Below are 12,719 nucleotides of genomic sequence, written 5' to 3'. Positions count from 1 at the left end.
GCTCCTACACACACACACACACACACACACACACAGACACACACCTCCTCCGCACACAAGCACACACCCCCTATCCTCACCTTCTAGCTCATACACACACACACACAAACACACACCTCCTACGTAAAAAAAACAACAAAAAACTACTTCTCACACACTCACCACCTCCTACATGGCTTCGACCTCCCTACACATACATACCTCCTACCTCTCCCACAAAACTCTCTTCCTACACGAACAAACACACACACACACACACACACACACACACACACACACACACCACACACACACACACACACACACACACACAAACCTCCAACCTCCAGCACACTTCCACCTCCGGCAAAAACCTATTTCTTATTTGACCTTCTGTTATCTTGCGCCAACAGTTTAAATATAATTTGAAAACATTGAATAATTATGCTTTAGCTGTGTTAACTGTATGATTCTGACAATTTTGACATTCTGCTTGTGTTATAAAGGACAGTGCAGGGTTGAAACTGTGGAAGAGAAGATGGTTTGTGCTGTCAAACTACTGTTTGTTCTACTAGAAAGGTAAGTTATCTTACAGCGCACACACTCCAGCAGACAGTAGTGCTAGCATGCTATCACACTAGCCTATTATCACACTAGTATACTCTACGATCATACTACTGTACTGTCATACTTGCACACAAGTGTACTATCACACTCGCTGCCAACCCTACCCAGACTAGCATACTGTCATTCTAGCGCACCTAGTAAACGATCATGCTGTCAGAATAGCACACTTGTGAACCAGCATGCTGAAAAATTTGCTTTAGTCAACAGTACTGGAAAAAACGACTTGGTCAGCACACATCTGGTACTTTGTGCCTGAGTGATTTGACTGAGTTCTGTGAGTTTTGTGTGTGTTTTCTTGCAGACAGCAGAGAGGAGTGTGTGCTGGGCAGTATTCCTCTACCAGCTACAACATCCTGTTCTGCTCAACGAGGGGAATGCAAGAACAGGAAGTATACATTCAAGGTGCTCTTCTTCAACCTTTGACTCACTCTTTGGCTGTAACCTGCCTGGCTGATAAGATTAATTAACTGCTAATGAAGACTAATTGATTGAGTTTTAAGTACAGAATAATGAAGTGTTAATTAAGACTAAATAATACCGCTTTTTATTAAAGACTAGATAATATAGTGTTTAATAATAAAGGATCAATACTATTTTTAATAAAGTAAACTAAAAAACTGAATAAATAAGTTTTAAATAAGGATTTAAGAACATACATTTTAATAACTAATACGAAATAATAAAGAGCTCTAATAAACACTAAATATGAGAGTTTTAATGAGGAGCATAATGGAGCTCCAGTAATGACAGTGCTGTTGTGGCTGTGCCGGGAGCCAGGTGGTGCACCAGGGCATGCGCTCGTACTACTTCAGCGCAGACACCCAGGAGGACATGCTGGGCTGGGTCCGAGCTCTGGGCCAGGCCGCCGCGATGGAGCAGGAGGGCACGCTCAACAGGTGTGGAACCAGCAACCACCTGGCACGGCTCGACCCGCGCCCGAACCGAACGCACTCTCGATGCGTATACACCAAACACACACACAGCAGGCACATGAAACATAAAACCAAAGACACACACCAGACGTACAGCAAATATACTAAACAATCACACACACCAAGTATATAACCAACCATATACCAGCCATACACCAGGCCTATACCACACACACAGCAAATATACACCTAACACACGCACCCAATATGCACCGAACGCACACAGAAAATATACACAAACACACACCAATATTAGAGCAAACACACACCACCAAAGACCAAACAACTGCAGACAACATACATCAACAGCTACATCCACCAAACAGAACAAACACACTACACACCAACACACACTAAACACACACTAAAAAAATATCCAAAACACCACCAGACACACACTAACACAAACCACCAAATTAATATTGTAACACAGATTTAACGGTTTTTCAACATATTTAACATTATTTTAGCAGTATTGTTACAGTTTTGGTAGTAGTTCGATAGTAATGAAATTGAACAGCCTTTAAATAGCATTTCACCATTACGTCAACAGCATTGTAACAGTACCGTGCCTTATATCTGTGACTTTAGACGCTGCTGCAGTTACCAGGACTTCTCTCAGCTAGGGGGCAGCAGTGAGTCGGTGGCCAGCCCGTCCTCTGAGGGAGAATGTTTCCTCCAGAAGCCCCGACACGTCAGCCGAACGTTGAGCGAACCCAGCCACCTAACGGGGGCGCGGGGCCCGCACCCCCACGCAGAGCAGCGGGCGAGACGACCGAGGTACAGTCACACGCTAAAAACATATAAAATACAAATCATAATAAAATATATCCATACAGAAGAAAACAAGAAAAATACAGAAATACAGAAACAATTATAACGATACAGATAATGTACATTGAAAGTTATTTTAAGTTACTTTATTATTAACACATACTACTCAGTATGTCAGATGTAACGTTCGGTTCTCTATAATTTATGCGTGTCTCCTCCCCCTCAGCCCCTCCCCCAGCAGGGACCGCTGTGGTCTGGAAGACTCCGCCTCCTGCGGAGGATCCTTGACCCCTAGAGGTCAGCTGGGGTCGCGACCTCACACTCCAGTGGGAAGGGTGGACATCCGGCCCCAGAACGACCCCTTCGTGACCCCGCAGCCCCTCTTCTACACCCCCCCCTCCCCCAAACACCAGTTCAGACCACACCCCCCCACCCCTGTCCTGGAGCGATGGCTCAACAAGGTAGATGGAACACTAGTAATACTACTCAAACTGTTACTATTAATACGTGATGATACTATTACTACTATTACAATACTACTACGAATACTAAGTAAATAAGACCCCAGAGTTCCCCAATCCCAGTACTGGCCAACCAGGTAAATACAATACTTGCGATACTATTCATACTAATCTCATACTACTATTAACATTACTAGTACTAACTACAAGAGACCTCAACCAGGTCAACACAACACAAGTAATGCTATTCATACTAATCTCATACTACTATTAACATTACTAGTACTAACTACAAGAGACCTCAACCAGGTCAACACAACACAAGTAATACTATTCATACTAATCTCAACAAGGCAAATACAATACTAGTAATACCTTTACTTCTGTTATAATACCAGTTTTTGATTGTGTGTGTGTGTGTGTGTGTGTGTGTGTGTGTGTGTGTGTGTGTGTGTGTGTGTGTGTGTGTGTGTGTGTGTGTGTGTGTGTGTGTGTGTGTGTGTGTGTGTGTGGGTGTAGCCCGTAGCGACATACGGTTCTGTCCACCACGGTTCCACCGGACGGAGGCCGCTAGCAAAGGTAACGAATGATCAGTTGAACTGTTTTTCCGTCTCCTCAATCGGTCGACACACTATTCATATAAGAATATATACTGTCAATTAAACAAGGTAGGAGTTAAGGTTGGAGTAAAACATCAGAATATATGTAGGTGTAAACACAGTAGTATTACAGTAGAATTACAGTAGAATTACAGTAGAACTACAGTAGAATTACAGTAGAATTACAGTAGAACTATACTACTTTCTCTCTCCTCAGTCTCACTCCACGGGGGGGTTCCCGGAGGCCCTCCCCCCGTTGCCGCGGACGACCCGACTTGGACACGTCCCCCACCCCACCCATCACCATCACCACCATCACCACGGCAACCATGTGTCCGTGTGTGTGGTTCCCACGACAACGGTAGCGAGGGTTGCTCTCCTCTTCGTGTCTGCTCTCTGGCTCTGCTCTCTCTGGTTGTGTCACTACATCTCATACGTACTTCACAATCAACAGTACATGTTTTACATAAAATACATTTGTACTACATTACACAAAAGTACCTTTGGACTACTTCTGCATAAACATACTTCCACTGTTCTTCAGGCTGTGAAGCCGGAGCTGAGAGACACTCCGCCCCTCCGCCCACTAGAGACTGACGCAGACGTGAGTTAAAACAATCAATCAGACGATTAGCAAAAATCTGCCATGGATGCATAAAAAAAGAAGAAAAACAAACAGCACCATGTATCAAAATAACACTAACACCGTGTCTTCCAAATAGCGTTTCTGTCGACAAATAGCTCTGTGTGTGTCTGCAGGCTGTTCTGACCAGGTTGTGTGGGTGTGACAAGCTGCTGCAGGCTCTGTCCATGGAGCTGGCTCAGCTGCAGGTGGACAAGGTTAGTCCCTGTCTGAGACCCGACTGGTTGATAACCTGCTCACATGTTGATAAAAGGGAAATAGCATGCTAACAAGCGATCAAGAGTTAACAAGGGATTTCCTGTCAGCTCTCTGTTTCTGTTATAAACTGTTGATTAACATGTTATTAACGTGGTTATATGTGATAAAGAGCTCTTGTGTACACGCTGATCTCTTGTTGTGTTTTTAAAAGTTTCATAACATGTTATTAACGTGGTATCATGTGATAAAGAACCCTCCTGTACGCTCAGATCTCTTAGTCTGTTATTGTGACATAATTCACACATTCATACCAACAGGCCACATGTGCCCTTACCAATTAAAGAGGCTTCTTTCTCACACTAAGGAGGGATCCTGAGCCTAGGGAGGCGTCCAGCTCATACAGGAGGCCATTCATCATGCGTCAATTCTAGAGATATGAGCGGTCAAGATGTCCGAGAGTACCAGACGCTCAAGGCCACAAACAAATGTGTAATTCCCGCACATAGCCACAAGAGAGCAGCATAGAGTACACATACGGGTATCCAGGGGGCGGGAGTTCAGCACCATGCTTAGCCAATCAGAGCACATAACTGAGTCCACGCCTGCCCAGTATTAAAGTCACAACACATAGGCCAGTGGGCCAGAGCGCTCCAGGTAACGCATCCATCAGATGCCCTACTAAGGGTGTACTCACACTAGGCCACCTGGCCGTGGCCGTTGGCCGTTTCCACACCTAACCGTGCTCAACTGGCCCCATTGTTCTCTGGCCTGCACTCACACTAGGCCATCTGGCCGTGGCCGTTGGCCGTCGCAACTGTGGCCTGGCCACAGTTGGCTATTGTACAAACGTCATCACTTCGTAACACATCGTCACCAAGCGTCCGCTCCATGGACCACAATAAAGTCTGCCGCCAGTCAGAGTTTTATCAACAATGGACAACAACACAGAGAACACAGTTCGCACTTTGCTGAGTCTGCTGCTTATTTGGAGCCGTTCTCAGATAGAGCCCACTCTAGTTCACACTCACTAGTTCAACCGCTTGACGCCATGTTTACCGTTTAATGGGAAAGAAGGCTCGTCGCCTTTATTATGTCCATGGTCGTCGCATGGACTATACGTCATCCAGCTCAGGTTGCGTAGCCGTGCGTGTGCACGTGTCGGCTCATTAGCATCTGTACCGTGGCGGCCCGTACCGTAGCAGCACACCTCTCCCAAGTGGCCAAGTTGGCCTGGCCAGACTGGCCACACTCACACTGGCAGATTTGAGCACGGTTAGGTGTGAAAACGGCCACGGCCAGATGGCCTAGTGTGAGTGCACCCTAAGTGTATCTCCACGCGTGCCTATACAATTCCCCTCCTTTTGCTTCATAGAGACTAGTCCAAACCTTAACCCAATAAAGTGAGTTACAAGCGACCCTGATTCGAGTACCTTTTCCAAAGAACACGGCATTATGAACCGTTTACTAACATGTTGTTACCGTGGTAACATGGTGGTAACATGGCGGTAACATGGGATCTCTGGTTGTGTTTCTAACAGTTTGATAACCTGTCGACAGGCGATAAAGAGCTCTCGTGTCCTCTCAGATCTCTGTGGCCGTGTTGCAGGACAGTGTCCAGGTTGCCATGGAGATGGGCAGGATGCAGGTTGCCGTGGAGACCAGCAGGATGCCGCTGGAGGAGTGGAGGACCCAGGATGCGGCCCTTTCCCAGAAGGCCTTGCTGCAGGAAGAGCTGGTCACTATCCGCGCCAGGATGTGTGACGTTTCTCTGGTAGGCTGTGAGGACCTGAATGGCCTCCGTGTGTTTGAGGTTGGAGAGAGTGTACGTTAATGTGCGTGTGTGTGTTTGTGCGTGTGTGTGTGTGTGTGTGTGTGTGTGTGTGTGTGTGTGTGTGTGTGTGTGTGTGTGTGTGTGTGTGTGTGTGTGTGTGTGTGTGTGTGTGTGTGTGTGTGTGTGTGTGAGTGTGTGTGTGTGCATGGGTGTGTGTGCGTGTGTGTGTGTAGGAGATGGAGAGGGTGTGGGCTCAGTACGAGAGGATGGAGAGTGAGCTGTCAATCATCAGATCTCACCTGCAGCACATCACAGACTTTGGATCTCCTCAGGTAACAGAACTACAGAACACATTATATATTGGTGCCAATAAAACACAATAACATTCTCTATCTTTTAATTAATGTGTGTTCATTGTCTGTATTGTGTGTATAGTGTGTATATAAAGTGTGTATATTGTCTATATTTTGTGTGTATAGTGTGTATATGTTTATATAATGTGTGTATATTGTCAGTATATTGTCTGTAAGGTGTGTATATAATGCGTGTTTATTATCTGTATTGTGTGTGTGTGTGTGTGTGTGTGTGTGTGTGTGTGTGTGTGTGTGTGTGTGTGTGTGTGTGTGTGTGTGTGTGTAGCATCAGTCCCAGGCTCAGAGGGACCTCTGGATGATGGAGGACGTCCTGTCTGCTCTGAAACCCAACCGGGACCACCATTCTGCACTGCTGAGACTACACACACTAGGTGCACACACACACACACACACACACACACACACACACACACACACACACACACAACCATGCTGCCTCCAATTGATGATGACGCAGGTGACAAACCTATCATGTACTTCATGTCATCTTCACATACCAGCAGAGAGTGTGTGTGTGTGTGTGTGTGTGTGTGTGTGTGTGTGTGTGTGTGTGTGTGTGTGTGTGTGTGTGTGTGTGTGTGTGTGTGTTTGTGTGTGTGTGTGTGTGTGTGTGTGTTTGTGCGTGTGTGTATGGGTTTGTTATGATGTAAATCTTGTGATATTGCTACAGAATACGTATTGTCGACTGATCGTTATATTGTTCTAGTAGCAATGCCGATGTTAATACTTAATTAACTGCTGTTCCAGTGCCCCCCGCGGTGAGAGACCATCACACACACTCAACCTCCCCCCCTTCTCCGTCACAGACCCTGCAGAGCACAGCTCACATGGTAGGACTGGACCCTCTTCACTTGTGTTGTTGTTGTTGTTGTTGTTGTTGTGTTGTGGTTGTTGTTGATGTTGTTGTGGTATGTCTTATGTGTTTGAGCTGCCATTTTAGGTTATCGTCTTGTTTCTTTAAACTATTACTAGACTGTTATAACTGCTTTAACACTACAGGGGGCGGAGCTAATGGCCCCGACCCGCCCACCTCTCCCTCAGGAACTGCAGGAAGCCAATCAGATGAGGGCTCCACAGTACGACTGGACAGATTCGTCCTATGAGGTGAGAGCGGCCTATTCTGGCCAACCCCCCCCCCCCCCCAACCTCCATGTGTTACTGAGTGTGGATTTTATATTTGAGAGGAGTTTATGTAGCATGATTCATTTTTTTACTGTGTTTATTTACTGTGTAATCTAGATATTGACTATGCATTTCACATGGTATAGTTTTTTTGTATGTTGTTGGATAAATGTTGTGTACTGTGTCTGATATATGTGTGTTTCTTTGGTGTGTCCCAACAGAGGAATGATGGACGTGGTGATGGACGTAGTGATGGGAGGAGCCAAGCAGGTGAGAGTCCACAACCTGTCAGGGTTCGGTTATCGTCATGTATTTCTGTTGCCGAATTTTCCAACCGTTCGGTTATTTGAAACTCTTACCCAGAAACTTCCACTCAAGGTTCTTTGTTAATCAACTGTAAAACTGCCAAACTCATGAGATGAGAACACATTATCTGTATTTGGCCTTGTGGTTTTGACCAACATTTCCAAGGCTTGTGGTTTTGTTTAGATGTTCTATTCTTCACTGCATCGGGGGCCAATCAAAACCAGGCTACCATAATACCATGATGAATACATGAACAGAAGGAAACACAAATAGTGTTATTACGTAACTGTGTTAATACACAAACATTGTGAATCCATGAACCCTGAGATAACACAATTAGAGTGAATACATAAATAGTGTGAATAAATGAACATTTTGAAATCAGTGCATTGAAATTGTGAATCCATGAATACTCTTGAGTACATGAACATTCCCTCCTGCTATGTTCCCAGGGCCGACCCCCCCTGGCCGTTCCCAGGGGGGGTGGAGGCGGACACCCGACTCTACCATCACGTCACACAAGGTATGCTCCACACACCCCCCCTCCCAAGTCCACATATAGCAGCAGGTCTCTTGTTCTGCAGCCAAACTCCACGTCTCTCATCTTCTACACAACTAGGCCAGGATGCAGTACTACCTGCAGGCAACAGGGGGCGGTGGAGGCTCACTGCTGTCTGCTACCCTCTCTGCCTGCCGTCTTTATCTGTGTCAGTGTTCCCCCACCTTACATCGTCTCTGCCTCCACATCCCAATCAGTACAGCTCCAGAAACCCTACAGCCACACCAAACCACCAATGTTGTCCTCCCAACTGATTCATTAATTGTATCACTGATAACATTATAATTTTGCGTCTTTATGAATTTTGTACTGGCCAAGGAACTAATATCATAGTGTTATAATTGCATCGTTGGGAGTAATGATTAATAGCGTTTAATAATGATTCCGTATTATTCATAATGATTCATAGAGTGAATTGATGTTCTCTCGCAGGGAGCGAGGATGGGGGAGGAGGAGCAGATGAGGACCAAGGAGAAGCCGGCCAGCCGGAAGAAACCTCCCATCATGCCATGCGGTCCTCGACGCAGCCGGAGCTCGGAACCCAGAGACGAGGTGTCTAGACCAGCCCAGACTAGACTAGACGACCAGACCAGACCCTACTAAACAGGACCAGACACCAGACTAAACCAGACCAGCCCTGATTAGTCTAGACAAGCCAAGCCAGACCAGACCCTACTAATCAAGACCAGAGACCACAATAGACCAGATCCGACAAGACAAGACTAGGCCAGACCAGACAAGAGACAATAAACCAGACTAGACCGGAACAGAACCGTAGACCAGACTAAACCAGAACAGAGACTAGACTAAATCAGACCAAGCCAGTACAGACTAGACTAGGCTAGACTAGAACAGATCAGAACTGTAGACCAGACTAAACCAGAACAGAGACTAGACTAAATCAGAACAGAGACTAGACCAAACTAGACTAGACCAAACAGACCAGTCTAGACTAGCCCAGACCAGATTAGACCAGAACAAACTAGTCTTGACCAGTCTAGCCCTTGTCAGCCTGGACCAGATCAGCGTGGGTCTGAGGGGGTACACGGTCATGCCCCCGGGGGCTCCAGGTACTGTAACCGACCCCCCCCCCCCCCTCGTTCCCCCAGACGCCGTTCCCGCTGCGCGTGACGCGGGTCGTCACGGCAACACTGCCCTCCTCCCTGGTGGCGCGCAGGGTGGCCGTGGACGACCCGCCCCCGGAGCTCAGCCCCCCGCTGCCCGAGCAGATCCCGGACCCCCGCCCGTCCCCCAGGCCCCCCTCGGGGCTGGACTACGTGCCGGCCCGCCACCGCGTGGTGAGCTGGGAGTCGCCCCCGCGGCAGACGGAGGACGGCGCCCGGGAGGGGGGGCCGACCGCCGACACGCTGGTGAGACCCCGACCCTTACTGGTTCTGGTGCGCTGGTTTTGTTTTCTCCGATTTGGTCTAGACCCGGTTTGGTCCAGACTAATTATCAGTCCGATGTTCTGAAAATAATAATTACCATTTTCCCAACTGAATTAAATAAATTGATTTCATTAAAATGAATACGATTTCGTAATGAGGTTTTATGCCCTTATGACGACTTCCTGAACAGGCTCAAGGCCCGCCCTCCCGACCTTTGAACCCCGGCCAGAATCATGACCTCGCTTTGACCCCTGAGCAGAGAGAGGCCAAACTCAGACGAGTTCAGCGAATCAGAGAGAGGGTCGTCCGCAGGTCTGTGTATGTGTGTGTGTGTGTGTGTGTGTGTGTGTGTGTGTGTGTGTGTGTGTGTGTGTGTGTGTGTGTGTGAGTGTGTTTGTGTGTGCGTCTGCGTGTCCGTGTGTGTGCCTGTGTGTGTGTGTGTGAAATTAATTAATTAATAAATACACATTTTGATATGTTGTCCTCAATCTCGGTCTATCTCTCCCCTCCCTCGCTTCCTTTCTCTCTATTTCTCTGTCTCTCTCCTCTCTCTCCTCTCCATCGGCCCCCACCCTCTGTATTTCTCTCTCTCTCTCTCTCTCTCTCTCTCTCTCTCTCTCTCTCTCTCTCTCTCTCTCTCTCTCTCTCTCTCTCTCTCTCTCTCTCTCTCTCTCTCTCTCTCTCTCTCTCTCAGTGCAGTAAGAGAGAGCTCTACCACTCCTGTTCACCTGTCAGACAAAGAAGTTCCTCTCCTGACTGATGACAGGAAGCTGGCCGGCCAGACGCCAGGTACTTCCTGTGACATCGCCGTGTTCCCAGTTGCCATGGTGACTGGGTCTCGGCATTCAAACCTTTCTCTATGACACACTGAACAGTGGCAATGGGATTCAGAAGTAGACATAGAAAATTCTAACAAATAATTGTATGGTGCATGAGGATGCTTCCTGTATCATTATCGTGTGATGAGTGTTTAACCAAAGTGAACTCAATTTGAACTGCACCAATTCTAGCAGATGTACAAACTGCACTTTTAAAATAAGTAATATTAGAGCTTCCTGCTGCCAAAATACGGGCTAGCTCAGCTAAAAGAAGAAGAACATAGCTTGGCTAACAGAACATAGCTAGGCACAAGGCAAATAGCTAAGCTAAAAGTTCAAAGCTAGTTTACAGAATACAGGGGGGGGGGGGGTGGGGTCATGAAGCTCATGCTTTTATCCCTCCATCCTCTTGCTGGTCCAGGGGTCCGTTACCATAGCGACGGGTCAGCCGAGCGCCGGGGCGGTGCGGCCGAGGAGGAGGAGGCGGAGCCGAGGAGCCGCCTCCCGCCCCCTGCAGGCGGCGAGCGGCCGGCGCCCCGCGGTACGAACGGCTCCGTCAAACACTCCAGCTCCGTGACCTGGTACCAGCGGGAGGACGGGCGCCAGGTCTCCCCGGACCGTCGCCGTGGAGACGACCGGTCCCAGTCCAGCCGGGCCCAGTGGTTCCTCTCCACCAATCAGTGGCAGGGGTTCATCCCGCTGCAGAGCCAGGGGGCGGAGCCACTCTGTGACCAGGAGGTCGCCGACATCACCGGCCGGCCGGAGAAACCCGAGGAGCCGGTGTCCGACGCCGGCGACGCCACCTCCTCCTCCTCTTCCTCCTCTTCGTCCTCCCACGTCAGCCACCTCAGCCTGGAGAAGATGAAGGAGAACCACGCGCTGTTCTACCAGATCGCGTGCGACGTCAGCATCTCGGACACGGACGTCACACCGGGCGACCACAACGGACACGACGTCAACGACCGAAGCGACCGAAATGTCCGAAGCGACCGGAACAACAACAACGACGCTGAAAGCTGGGAGGAGCCGGCCGGGGAGGGGGTCCCGGTCTCCGGGGAGGGGGTCCCGGTCTCCGAGGGTCAGAGTGGTACCACTCGGAGGGCGTGGGACGCCCTGTTCCACGGCATCAGCCTTCCGGCACCTTCCGATTGGTTCAGCAGCTCTCCTTCCCTGTCCAAACAAGGCGGAGACCCAGAGGAGCTCAGGATCCAGGAGGAGCTGGAAGCTTTAGCCCCTGAAGTCCTGCCAGAGGTCTCCTGCTCCTCCTCCTCCTCCTCCACCTCCTCCTCCTCCTCCTCCTCCTCTCAGCAGGACGTCCTCCACCACCTCAAAGCGGAGGGGAGGAGAGTTGGGGCGGAGAAGGGGAAGGAGGAAGAGGCCCCCCGACTTGGGGATGAACCAGGGGGAGTGACGAAGACCTCCGAGGAGGTAGTGATCTTGGAGGAGGTGAAGAGGGAGCAGGAGGGGAGGAAGAGGAACCAGGAGCAGACCAGGGTGTTCAGGAAGAGCAGCAGTTTGAGTGACAGTAGAGAGGCCATCCCTGGCGACTCCGGGTTTGGTGACGTCACAACGGTGTTAAGAGGAGCTGGTTTTGGCAACACCAGGGTGACCGTCCTGCGGACGAGTTTGTAGAGAGAGAGAGAGAATGTCTCGTGAACCTAAAGTACCGAAGAGAAAAGAAGAGGTGAGGGGGAGGAGGTGGGGAAGAGGAGAGGAAGACTGCGGCTGAGAAAGACTTTGAGAACGTGGACATTAATTGATATTTGGAATATCAAAATGGAAACAAATGAAAGATAAAAATGATTCCAATGAAAATGTTTGAATAATAATGTACTGCTAATTTGTCGTCAGCGATATATGGTGATTTAAAAAAATATGCCTAATGTGGAGAAATAAACTTACATATTTTATATATGCAGGGAGTTAAACCTATACTGTATAGGGGTGCTTAACCATTGGTCCATTCCGTCCCGTGACTGACTGTTACTGTTGGGTTGTGACTGTTACTGTTGAGTTGTGACTAACTGTTGGGTTGCAAATTAGTTAATGTTTTAATCTCTAACATCTCAACGTGTTCCTGATTGTCCTAATTAATAAACGTGGCGTATGTGTTGCTACAGCTCTCGCATAAGTGATACGTAGGCCTATATTTATAGCTTTCAGGGGGT

The 12,719-nt window shown here is 48.4% G+C and overlaps 2 protein-coding genes across 4 annotated transcripts; both read left to right on the top strand.

Annotated features, from left to right (window-relative positions):
- The first annotated feature begins 454 nt into the window (after nucleotides 1–454).
- Nucleotides 455–8,222, top strand: LOC132446892 (pleckstrin homology domain-containing family A member 4-like). 3 transcript variants are annotated; one of them, XM_060037469.1, is made up of 15 exons: nucleotides 455–558; nucleotides 908–1,008; nucleotides 1,384–1,502; nucleotides 2,130–2,318; nucleotides 2,539–2,773; nucleotides 3,293–3,352; nucleotides 3,590–3,733; nucleotides 3,917–3,976; nucleotides 4,132–4,212; nucleotides 5,799–5,984; nucleotides 6,218–6,316; nucleotides 6,624–6,729; nucleotides 7,106–7,188; nucleotides 7,400–7,462; nucleotides 7,702–8,222. In XM_060037469.1, the coding sequence occupies exons 3-15, from the start codon at nucleotides 1,399–1,401 to the stop codon at nucleotides 7,828–7,830; spliced, it is 1,539 nt and encodes a 512-aa protein (XP_059893452.1). In that variant the 5' UTR covers nucleotides 455–558; nucleotides 908–1,008; nucleotides 1,384–1,398; the 3' UTR covers nucleotides 7,831–8,222. The 3 variants fall into 3 exon arrangements, with proteins under 3 accessions (XP_059893452.1, XP_059893451.1, XP_059893450.1); XM_060037468.1 differs by having other exon boundaries at nucleotides 464–558; nucleotides 5,820–5,984; nucleotides 7,358–7,462; nucleotides 7,702–8,220; XM_060037467.1 differs by having other exon boundaries at nucleotides 464–558; nucleotides 7,358–7,462; nucleotides 7,702–8,220.
- Nucleotides 8,223–8,241: 19 nt separating this feature from the next.
- Nucleotides 8,242–12,670, top strand: LOC132446884 (trinucleotide repeat-containing gene 18 protein-like). The gene is made up of 6 exons (XM_060037457.1): nucleotides 8,242–8,309; nucleotides 8,778–8,897; nucleotides 9,455–9,715; nucleotides 9,924–10,045; nucleotides 10,428–10,522; nucleotides 10,973–12,670. The coding sequence occupies exons 2-6, from the start codon at nucleotides 8,787–8,789 to the stop codon at nucleotides 12,181–12,183; spliced, it is 1,800 nt and encodes a 599-aa protein (XP_059893440.1). The 5' UTR covers nucleotides 8,242–8,309; nucleotides 8,778–8,786; the 3' UTR covers nucleotides 12,184–12,670.
- The last annotated feature ends 49 nt before the right edge of the window (nucleotides 12,671–12,719 follow it).

The sequence above is a fragment of the Gadus macrocephalus genome, chromosome 18 (genome assembly GCF_031168955.1).
Source record: "Gadus macrocephalus chromosome 18, ASM3116895v1".
Taxonomy (NCBI): domain Eukaryota; kingdom Metazoa; phylum Chordata; class Actinopteri; order Gadiformes; family Gadidae; genus Gadus; species Gadus macrocephalus.
This window is presented reverse-complemented; position numbering and strand designations above follow the sequence as displayed.